At 35.8% G+C, this 12271-nt stretch overlaps 1 protein-coding gene across 3 annotated transcripts in view; it reads left to right on the top strand.

The window, feature by feature from the left end:
* LOC127787935 (DNA-directed RNA polymerase III subunit 2) overlaps positions 1-12271 on the top strand; it is a 125502-nt gene that overhangs the window by 15273 nt on the left and 97958 nt on the right. For all 3 annotated transcript variants that reach the window (XM_052316019.1, XM_052316017.1, XM_052316020.1), the window contains exons 9-12: positions 3600-3664; positions 4497-4602; positions 4700-4810; positions 6584-6643. In XM_052316019.1, coding sequence (XP_052171979.1) covers positions 3600-3664; positions 4497-4602; positions 4700-4810; positions 6584-6643 — 342 coding nt within the window. The remainder of the gene's footprint in view (positions 1-3599; positions 3665-4496; positions 4603-4699; positions 4811-6583; positions 6644-12271) is intronic.

Below are 12271 nucleotides of genomic sequence, written 5' to 3' on the forward strand. Positions count from 1 at the left end.
TAGTGTCCTTGCAGCTAATGAAAAGTATGAGGCTAATAAAGACCTAAGGATAATGATGGTAGCTGTAAAGAATGAGGAAAAACCTAAATTGGATCAGGCAATTCAGGCTGCCAAGGAAGTAATGGTAATTGTTGAAGAAGCTATCAAGGTTCCACTGACAGAAAAATCTGCTGGAAGTGGTAACTTCCAGAAAAATCTGCTGGAAGTTAAAGATACCACAATTGAGGATACCTCTACTAAAGAGAAAGAAGACATTGGGAAGATGGTGGGGAAATTCTTTGTGGAAGGAAACGAGACTTTTGCTGCTTTGATAGTTCTCATTTCCATTGGAAAGCAGCATCATCGAACCAAATTTCGACCTACAAAGCAATTTGACTTACTCTCTACAGTTAGAGAGATTATAGTGGAAGGTGTGATAGGTCAAATGGAATTAATTTTGAGAGCAACAAGGAATGGGTGGATGGCTGGAACAGGGGCTGCAGCGAATCATGATACTGCTGTTCTCGGAGGAAAAGACATGGCAAGACAAAAGAAAAGAAAAGTGAGATAAGAACAAGAAAAGGCGAAGAAGAAAACAAATTATTAAGGCTGGAATTGGCTGAATAATAGGGTTAACAGCAGCCAATTCTTGGGGACAAGAATTGTTTGAAGGGGTGGGGATTGTCATGACCCCAAGGAACCCCAAGGATATATTAGTAATACATGTCGTGTTTTCCTTATTAGTTGTATTTTTTGTTGTTGTTAGCATTTTCAATTGTAAGCCTATAAATAGGCTCGAGTAGTTAGAGGAGGAGGCTTAATGAATAATTTGAATCTCAATTCCCTCTCTCAATACTCTCCCACGGCTTCTCTCTCTCCCCCTCAGTTCTGTTCTATTCTTCCTTGCCCTCTTCTTTGCTCTATCTTCCTCCAACTCTTATCCAAATTCCTTCCTAGACCCTAGCTAAACCCTAGGGTCATGACAGTAACTATTGGAATTGCTTCCCCTCATAGGAATTTTGGAGCATTGGACTGAAAAAGAAGTGCATGATTGACTTTTAGGAGATGATGATTTTTCCGTTTTGCCACTCCATTCTGTCGTGGGGTTTCAACATGAAGATTCCTGAATAATACCTCTCTTGATAAAAAAGAAGAGAGATTTTGATTGAAATAATCCCTGGCATTATCTTTAACGAAATCATTTTATTTTTGCTCCAAATTGAGTAAACATTTTTTTTTGGAATTGAGGAAGCACTGAACCTTTAGATTTGTCTTTCATTAAGAATGACCAAGTAGCTCTAATGTAGTCATCAATAAAAGTGACAAACCATCTTACTCGATGAATATCAGGAATTTTTGCTGGCCCCCAAATATCAGAATGTATCAATGTAAAAGGCTGATTACATTTCGTTGAATTTATAGGGAATGAAATATGACAATGTTTAGCAAATTGACACACCTCACACTAAAATCTGACAACCATATCTTTAAACAACAATGGAAACATATGTTTTAAGAGAGAAAAAGCTGGATGACCAAGATGAAGATGATGTGCCCAGATCATTTGTTTATTAGATGTGGTTAAAAGGGCTTGAGAGAAAGGAGTCTGGTTTCCCTTTATTTAGCCATTGCCAAGATCCTCAGGATAGTACAACCCATCACATTCTCTAGCAAATTTAATCATCTTCCCCAAGACTTGATCCTAAAACACACAATGAAACTCTTAAGAAGTGTTAGTTGTATAAGTTGCAGTATTTTTGAGGTAGTTGTAGCTTGTTATACACTTGGCTTTTTCTGTATTTGTTAAGCTGTGTTGACAGCTATGTTCTGTTGTAGTTTCTTATTCAGTTAGGGTTTTAGTTTCAGTTCAGAGCACCTTTATTTAATGGTCAGTTGTATTCAGTTTTTCATTCACTGAGCTCATTTTTCATTAAGAGAAAACCAGTTTTCTGAAACTCTTTCTCTCTCTAGCACTTCTGTGCTTAATAGTTTTTCTTTGTTTTCTCTTGCGTTTTCAGTTAAAAGCATATTTGAGGTGACACTGTGAGTGAAATTTTGATCTTCTTGTAGTCTTGAGAGTTGGTTGATCTTAGATTATGGATATCTTCTTGAGATGCCTAAACTAATAGGGTGAACCTAAACTAGTTGTTTTGTGATCTCAAGAAGGTCGTATTTTGTTAATATCTTCATCATGAGTAGGAGGAGGGTTATAGGGACCTTTCATAGAATTCATATGCATCTTGCCTAGATTTTGAGACAAACATTCATGGCCTCACTTCTTATTAGCTCTGTCATACAATTTTGTGGCTTCAATTTATTCTTTTAGCTCAAGATCCAAATATTAGTGCTAATGATAGGTATATTGAATCATTAAAGTAAATATGTTTTAGTAATGTGAGGATGTTTGCCATGAAGAGAGTAGGAGAGGTCTCTTGTATGGCCAAGATGATTAGAATAGGTACACTGTGGATGCTAACCGCCACTATTCATGGAAGACCTCTTTGCATTACTACTAAGATGAAATTACTGTAAAGTTATGTTTTGTGTCATCAAACAAAGAACATCTTAACTTCGGCATTTTCTTTTCTTTTTTTTTTCAGTAAGGTTAGCTTTCACTATTCATGACTTGTTTAAGAGAGCAATATTTGCAGCTGGACTTACATAAATCACTCCAGGAATATTTACCTCATGCGACCACATTTCTATTCCCTGTTTCATATACTTGAATATAGCACAGAGACATAGTGGCTGTTTAGTTGTGGAAAATGATTTCCAGTTTCCTATCTCTAATTTTCTATAAAATCTCTAGTTTTTGAAAAATGTGTTCAGATGTTAGAAATACAAAAAATTACTTTCCAATCTAAAAAATTAGGACATATGTTCAGAAAAAGGAGAGATGTCTTAATTTATTTTGTCTAACTTGTGTTAAAGGAGATGGGATGATTGAGGAAAATCTTTGGAAAACTGCATTTTTCGAATCCCCAAATTAATAAGGAAAACTTAGAAAACTCATTTTAGAAGTTTTCCTTGTTTAGTTCAATTTTTGAAAACCGGATTTTCTAAATGTCCATTTTATATTCGAAAATTTTTTGCTGAACAAGTTTTCTAATTTTCCATTCTGTGGAGTAATTTTCTGGAAAATAGTTCTGGAAAATTAGGACTATTTTCCACAACTAAACAGTCTCTTAGCTTTTCACTTGTCCCAAAGAGTTTTACAATCTATCCTTTTAGTGAGTGTTTCTTTGAAAATGCTAATGCACTCCATTTTTCATCTCAGAATTTGAAAGTTTCTTCCCCTCTGCTATGGTTAGAATGGTCATATTGAGTTGTAGTGCCATGATTAATGGGCATTTATTGTAGCTTGCCTTGCAATTAATTTGTAGTCGGCAATTTTCCTCTTCTCTTCTTTTGTTTCTCCCCCTACACGGGAAGGGCTTCTTGCATAACTCTTTGTTTGTCTTGCTAGCATATTCTCATTGTTTATGATCTAAGTTCTGTAGACTCTCCACTATGTGTTAGATTTGGTTAGAACCATTTCTTTGTCCTCTCTGATAAACTGATTATTATCTCTAGTTTCAGTGTCTGTTGATAACTTGATTCTAACTTTCAGTCTCCACCAGGTGATCTTAATACAGGAACAACTTTCCAAGAACAGAATAATTATTGATACTGACAAGAAAGGATGGTTTGTAATTATCAGCTCATGTTGCACTTCAATTACCTTGCTTTATGCTTTATAATTTCTTTATACCTTCTTTTCTGTGTGTTGTAAAAGCAGCATTTGGTGTTATTGATAACAATGTCCCCTTTACTAGATTGTATTTATGTCGATAACTGAATACTTTTATGGTTTAATAATGTCAGCTTCCTTTTTTATAGATTGCTTCCTTTATGGATTTGTAATCTGTTGTTTTACTTTAAGTCTCAGAATTGGGTAAGTTACCTTATATTTAGTGCGTATGCTAATTAATAAATTACTAAATAATGCTGAAAATCCCCTATAAAAGGCCCAAGATTCAAAATGGATGCCTATGGTTTAATATTTTGATTCCATCTTATAATATTGATTAGCAAATTTATGGTTAGCTTTCGAATCTTGAATGCTCAGCACTTGAAAATTGTCAGTGCTTAGTGTATTATACTTCTTTGATGATGGAGAACTCTAACCAAACTTCTCTTTCATCCAATACAAGGCAAAGAATCACCCATAAACCATACTATAGTTAAGTTAAAGTGTTTTGTACATCATGAGAATCAAATGTTAGATGCCTGGAATTACTGTTTAGGATTGTTCTTATGTTCAGCTTCTTAACCATTTGGGCCATCTATGTGATGGTGCTTATGGTTCATCACCAATTTTTTTTTTCCTTCAGTTGTATTAGCACTCTTCGCAATGTAGGTTTTCTTGAACAATATTCTTTGCTTCTTTAGTGGTTATTTTGTTGGCTTCTCTCATGGTATTGCAACCAGCAATTAGCATTAATGTTTGGTTTTTGTTATTCTTTCTCTGCTTCCAGTATACAAGCATCCGTTACGAGCAGCACAGAAGCAACAAAAAGTAAAACAGTTATAAAAATGGAGAAAGAGAAGATATATTTGTATCTGAATCAGTTTGCTACCAAGGTCATCATATCACAGCCCTTTATTGTTGGTTGTTCTAATATTACCTTCCTTTTTACCAATTGATTTTCTTAAGAATTCTTATCATTTTTGTTTGTAGGTGCCTATCATGGTGGTCATGAAAGCAATGGGCATGGAGAGTGATCAAGAGGTGGTGCAGATGATTGGAAGGGACCCTCAATATGGTGCATTGCTTCTACCGTCAATTGAGGTAACATTCTCAAGCATTTAACACTACTTCTTCCAAAGATAAATTGCTTTTTTTGACTGTGTTGTGATTTAGGAAGGCTCTGATACCATGCAGAAAGATTTAGGAAGAAGAGCTCCTTTTATTCATCAGCTTACTCGGAATATATATAGAATGCATCCTTGCTAATTTCCTATTATAAACACTTAATTAGGAAATTACATCTATCCAAGTTAGGCAACCTACAACTAGTTTTGAGAGATTGATTTATTCTCTACTCAAACTGGGAAAGAAGATGACTTTATAAAATAAGGAAACTAAGAAACTAGGAAACAAAATAATTAGCCAGCTAACAAAGCTAATTAGTTAGCTAATGACTTAATTAGTCGACTAACTAATTAGTCAGCTAACTGGTTGGTTAGTCAAGCAAATGGATTAATTAGTCGACTAACCAAGTTAGTTACTCGACAATTGCCGAGACAGATATTGCTTGAAATCTCCACAAAATGGTTGCCTCCTTCAACTAGGAAAACTGCTGAATGAGAATGGTCCCGTTTAACAATGAATGAAATCCTCTACATTTGAAATCTGTAGCATTTCCACAGGCTCCGCATCACACAAAACAGAACATGTGCTATTCATGCCTCTGCTTTAATTGGTGACTTCAGCTCGGTCCAAGACAGCAAAATATCTAACATTAAGCCAATGTCCCCCTTTGCATACTGACAAGGGGCAGAAAAGGACATCAGATGTCTTCTGTCACTTGACAATGAAGGAGTTAGTTGATTGCTGTTGCACATGAAACACGAAGATAAATGATCTTCCCTCTACTTAGAATGCTGTTAGAAGTGAGGATCAATGGAGGTTTGAGTACTAAAATGAAATTGCCTTGGAAGCAACTTAGAGCCTGATAGTAATCTATGCAAGCCTGCCCATCTTCAAACATGTTCAGGAAGTATAGATGCAGAGGCATAGGAGGTTAAGATAGCTTATTGAATAAAGCTCATGGGATTGGTATTCTAAAAAGTATGACGATGAGATGTTAAAACAATAATGTGCCATACTTTTAACTCGATTTGAATCTGATTGAGTATGCTTAAGATGGGATGGCTCTCTCTTCCTCCCCTCCTTTTCTATCTGTTAGTCAGGGGAATTGAAGGACTTGACAAGGACTCCATCTTTGACATGTAAATTAGTTAGGCTTACACCTTGGGAAGCCTGAGCAAACCGTCTCTCTTTTTCATGTCTTGTTATTTACCTTCCATTGATAAGTTCTTCATACCCTTTTCTATTTGATGTCTGGAATGGAGTCTGATTGCACCAATTTTATTTAGTTTGACATTAGAAACTACAAACTACATCCAGGTAACATGCATGTCTGGAAGTTGAATTTAGTTTCGTGACTTGATAAATCAAACTGAAATATTATGATTGCATTCTCTGTTCAAAATAAAGTTTTCTGTTTCATGGCATTTGCTATAGTTTTTTCTGGGCATTTCTTTTCCATGGTCAGTTTAAATTAGTTGATTCAGTGTGCGTGTTTGTGCTTAGCCTTTTATTTTCTTTGGTTCATGCCAATTTCCAATTTCATTGTTGAGCTAGAGTCCATTTAGCCAACTCCTGTGTTATTAAGGCTTGGTACCTTATTCTTTATGGCCAAATTTCAATCTCACTCCTAGAGACCTTTTTCTCGTGCCCCTTTTTTTGAATATATTTTTTCTTCCTTTGTAATGCTTCATTTTCATACTTCGTTCATGCTCTTGGTTCTTTAATTTGATACTCCAAATCCGATTTCAGGAATGTGCTAGCAATGATGTATATACTCAACATCAAGCCCTGGAATTTCTTGAGAAAAAGGTATGTCATTTGTTAATATATTGGTAGAAGTAGTTAATTGGCCATGAGATGTTACTCAATGTATTAGGCAAATGGTTCAACTTTCTATTTGAATATACATGGAAGAGAAAAACAAAGATAAAAAAAGAGAAGTTAGTTAGCACTACCAATATCTAGAAACCAACCAAAAATAATAGTCAAAGTAATAATCCAGTTTAAGTAAGGATATAGTGAATGTAGTGGAGCCAATTTTATATCAGCTACAATATGGTATATTTTAGATCTGAAGTTACCTTGTAGAATTGAGAAAGAGGAAGATCTGCGAAACTGAGGACATTGAAGAGTAGATGATGACAAGATCTGTAGCACTGTGAAAGTGAGATCTGCTTTGGAACAAATCTACAACACAGTCAAAGATATCTGCTTCTGAGATCTGTGAAACTAAGGTTAGAGAACTGATGAGGTGTTTGACAAGGAGGACAGCAATGCTGAAGGAGATTCTATACTGAGGGAGACAAAGGAGGAGGGAGCAGGATGTGAGTAATGGAGATGAGGGGGTAGGGAGCAGAGATGCGGGGGGGTGGGGAGCAGAGAGGGATATGAGACTGAAGGAGATGATTATGAGATGAGTGGGGTTTGTTTGGTAGGAGAGTGGAGCGAAAGCAGTGTCTTGTATTTTCTGGTAAAAATGTCAAGAAAATTCCAAAAAACATATTTTTTGTGTTTTTCAATTGGTAGTGTAAATCTTTTGAAACACGAGTTCTCTTTTTTCTAAATGAAATTTTTTTATCATTTGAGTACGTTTTCAATTTTCTGTGCAAAAATTTCCAGGAAAACTTCTTCCACAATTGAACAGCCCCATAATAGCTCTTTAGAAAATAAAATACATCACTTAGAGTTAGGCTATATGCTAGATAGGGCCAGAATTAAGCTATAACAGTCCAGGTTTCCTAATAGGCTAGTTGCTGTGCACAAAAATGTGCACATATTCTCCCATAGTTGTAGTTGTTGTGTGATGGGTCATAGGTAAGCACATAAAGCATATTCATAGCTAAGTAGCACATCAACCTAAGCACTTTGTAGTTAGTTCTTGAGCACCATCCTTTCATCCCTGCAAGCTCCTAGTGTTGCATGTGACACGAAGCTTAAAAAATAGTTGTCAAGCCTCGAGAAAGAGGCTTGAATTTGGCTAGTTTAAGAAGAGAGAAGGGAAGATTGAAGAGAGAATTAAGAGGGAAAATGAGAGAGAGAAATGGAGAGAGAGAGAAAGTAGAGGGAAAGAATTCAATTCACATTCAACAATGAATTCCCATCCTCCTGCGTAAGAGCCTTATATAGGTTGTTCCCAGCGGTTACATTCAAACCGAGGGTATTATGGGAAGAGCTACCTTAATAGAATCAATTAGCTCCCTCCAATGCTATAACTGAAAATTTAAAAATGAAAATGAAAATTACAATGCAGCCCTTGGGGTCGTGAGAATAGTGTCATCAATTTTTTGTGATTGGACGTGATATTAAAGTATTGATGAAGATGTTGGATAACACGAGTTGTTAAGGCACCAAACATGTGGGTGTTTGGGTGCCAGGAACCTAGGTTTAACCTAGGGTTTGTAATGGAATTTGGAAGAAATCGGGGAAGAGAGAATAGAAAGGGATGGAGAAATCAAAAGAATGGAGGGAGAATTCGAAAAGAACAGAGACAGAGAGAGAATTTGAGAGGGAAAGAAATTAGATTTCAACAACTAATTACAATCTTCTTAATTGATAGCCTATTTACAGTTCTCTATCTTTCAATTTTAGTTGTAACTGAAAGGTATAATATAAATTGCTACACTAGAGTACAATACAGTAAATGCATTAAACTACAACTACTATTACAGTTACTATTATTTCCTTGGGGTCGTGACAATTCCCCTCTCGTTGAGAGATTTCTCATCCCTAAGAAATTACAACAATTGACCATTGTTCTCCATCCAATCCCTGCTTTAACCCTTCGCCCTTTCTTTTTCCTTCCTCTTTTTTTTTTTTTTTCCCTTCCTTCCTTTCTCCTTTTTGGCCTTTCCTTGGCAAAGCTCTCTCAAGTAGATCCTCACTTACTAGGTTTGTAGGTATTGAAGGGATACTTATTCCCTCAAGAAGTATAGACTTAAAATCTTCAAAATCCAAAATTGATGTAATTGTAACCTTCCCCAACTTCACAACATTGTTTATTCGAGTTTTTTCATCATGATATTGTTTCTCTAATTCTTCAGTAGCATTCTCAAAAAATCTTCTGGTGTAGAATCAGATGTATTTCGTGAAACAGCTTGATAAGGTGCAAAATCCTTGACCTTTCTGCAATAATCACACCAGTGAATTTTAGTAGTAAGTATTTCGTCCACCAAAAGCTCTTCCACCATCTTTTGAAACTCATCACCTTTCTTCTGTTCATCTCGCTTCAATTGTTCCTTCTGCATCCTCCTTGCTCCTCTTGAGCTTTTTCCTTCTCCTTTTTCTAAAGATCCACCAAGTAGCTCTTGAATAGATCTTCACGCTCTCTAGGTCACTTGTCATTGATGATTGTTACATTGCCTAACTGGATTCAACATTTACTAACTCTAGCGCTTTTAAAGCATATATTTTTCTTCCTGTTTGTCGGTGTGCACTAGGGGTTCACTTTCAATAGATTTCTCCTCCAATGGTGTATCATTAACATTTCTGGCAACTATAATTCCTTTCTTGTCATCCTGGATTTCCTGATCCATTATAGGTAATTCATCAACTTCTTGAAGATCGGAGGTCTTAGGTAGGATTCCAGCTCCTGTAAGAATCAACTCTATAGTAGATCTTGAATAAGGATCCACTGGTATACTAACCCGAAACTTCTTTGAAAACTAAATTAGAATTTCGTCCAACTTTCAGTTGATGTTAGCAAAACCTTCCTCGAATGTTTTCTCCAATGATTGTACACTTTGACAGTCCCTTTGTCCATCTCCAGAGTTCAAATCCTTTGAAAATTAGCCTCTGAAATAGCTTCTTTGACGCAGCGTGTAGCGCGAGTGTGAAGAAAACACACCAAAATAAACCCTTGAAAGAGCAAACTTCAATAGCCGAAGCTTGGCTTTCAAGAAGACGCAAAAACAAGACTGTTTTGCTAAGAAAACCCAAATAGGTTGCTGAAATTTGATTAATAAAAACTTGATTACAATCTCTAGATCCTAGGTATATTTATAGTGTTTGGCTAATCCAAATCCATCTAATATTTGGAAAACAAAATCCAACTAGAATTCTAATAGAAATAAATCCTAAATAAAAGTCAACTAGAATCCTAATAAAAATAAAACTCTAATCAAACATGAAGTAGAATCCTAAATCAAGTAGAAACATGAAATAGAATCCTAAATCAAGTAGAAATATAAAATAGAATCCTAAATCAAGTAGAATTCTAAAACTTAAGAAGTATTAAAATAACATTATGGCACTACTATTTTGGTGATACTATTCTGGTTTAATTGGGTCAGCCTTGGGCCGAGTCTTGATTGGTGACCGCATCATTCTTGATAATCACCTCTTGATCAGTTTCCAAGGACCTCCTCTAACACTGCTTCCAGTACTCGCTTAGATCTGAATTTAGCAAACCTGAATCCGTCTCAGAAATTGCTTGAAGGAGTCTCCTAGATGTACAAAATCGATCTGATCTGAAACCATTTCCCATGAGTCAATCGGCTCGACTGCTCTGAATCACTAGAATTACAGCCAGGAATCAACTGGCTTTGATTTGCCTTCAAAAATCGCCTCTGCTTCTGAAATCGCCTTCCTGAATCGCCAAGTCACAATTTAGCAATCGAGGACCACTTGCTCTAATACCAAATCTTAACCTAGGGTTTGTAATGGAATTTGGAAGACATTGGGGAAAAGAGAATAGAAGGGGAAGGAGAAATCAGAAGAATGGAGGGACAATTTAGAAAGAACAGGGAGGGAGAGAGAATTTGAGGGGGAAAGAAATCGGATTTCATTCAACAACTGATTACAATCCTCTAACTAATAGCCTATTTATAGCTCTCTATCTCTCAGTTTTAGTTATAACTGAAAGTTACAATATAAACTGCTACACTAGCGTACAATACAGTAAATGCATTAAACTACTACTACTATTATATTTACTATTATATCCTTGGGGTCATGCCATTGGGTTATGGCCAAAATATCCTAAACAATGAGTTAAAGATGTAGAACATAAAAATCTCTTTGCAGGTACATAGTTGCATAATCTAAAGTGTGTTGAAGTTGTAGCAGTTATAAAAAGTTTACACAGGATGAATATGGTATTTTTATAGCAGGTATGCATCCGCATGTAAATTGATGACCATATTGTCAATGTTGGTTAAGGAGATCCTTCTCTAGAGACTACCAAGCCGTGCTTCTTAAAGGTTATAGGATATCCATGTATGTTGTGGTATCTCACTTGTTGTCAGAGGCGCTAAGAGTGCTTGGAGCAAGGTGCAAGGAACACGCACACGCTTCATAAGTGCAAGGTGCTGGCATGCGCCTCATAGGGCAAGAAGCACATTTATCCAAAATTGAATAAATTACTTACACACCCACCCTCATATTCATCATATGATTATAAGCAAGTAAATTACCCAAAAAATTTTTACAAACAACACCCCCCCCCCCCCCCCCCAAAAAAAAAAAAAAAAAAAAAAAATCTATAAGGTGCTATATGCAAACTTATAAAATCATGAAACTAACCAACACTATAATAACAATCGATAGTATTTCAACTGAGTACCACAAGTCTAGACCATCAACAAGAAGCAAGGTAAATGAAACATAATTTGCAAACTAACAAATCAAAAGTGATTTTTAAATCATATTCTAACAAACAATAGTTGTCTTTCCATGTTGTATAGGTTGGTTTCACAATAACAACTATGTGATGGAATAGGACCATATCAATTATCTTCACCCATTGCCATCTTATGAAACTTTTCCATATGAAAACAGTGTTGGGACTTTTATCTCATCATTCCCTGCTAGAGGGTTGTTTCAGGAAGGGTACCTAGGGTAAAATTTTGCCACATTGTTGTTTTACATGGATTTGTATTGTCCATGCGACTTTTAGAAGTGAAGTGATATTATGAATGCCATGCTACCGATCCTAACTTGATTTGGATAAGGTGCAGTTCGTGATGACGGTTCTAACATCTAAATTGATATGCAAAAATTACAGGTTATACTCTTTCTCAATCCTTATCAAAATGAAATTCAACTTAAATGTAATAAAAATAAATTAGCCATTAGTTTCCTAATGGCATAAAAATTAGTTTCACAGAGCTGTAAAAACACACACACACAGAGCATAACAAAAAAACAGAAGTTACAGAACAAGAAATTTAGAGAATAAAAAAGAAACTTGATGCAAAATAGAAAAATAAGAACAGCTGAAGTGGTGAACAGTGAATATTCAGTGTGAAACAGTGAATATTAATCACATAGCACTATAATTGAAGACATAACAAGGGATTAAAGAAGAAGAAGAAGAAGAAAAGTAGTGCAAAACCGAAGAGCCAAAAGCAAGCCAGTCAGAGCTATGATATAAGGTCCATGAGCTGCACATCTCTTGCCTGTGCATGAAGCAAGCACCTCATGCCCCAAGTGAAGAGCCTC

This window comes from Diospyros lotus, chromosome 13 (genome assembly GCF_014633365.1).
Source record: "Diospyros lotus cultivar Yz01 chromosome 13, ASM1463336v1, whole genome shotgun sequence".
Classification (NCBI taxonomy): domain Eukaryota; kingdom Viridiplantae; phylum Streptophyta; class Magnoliopsida; order Ericales; family Ebenaceae; genus Diospyros; species Diospyros lotus.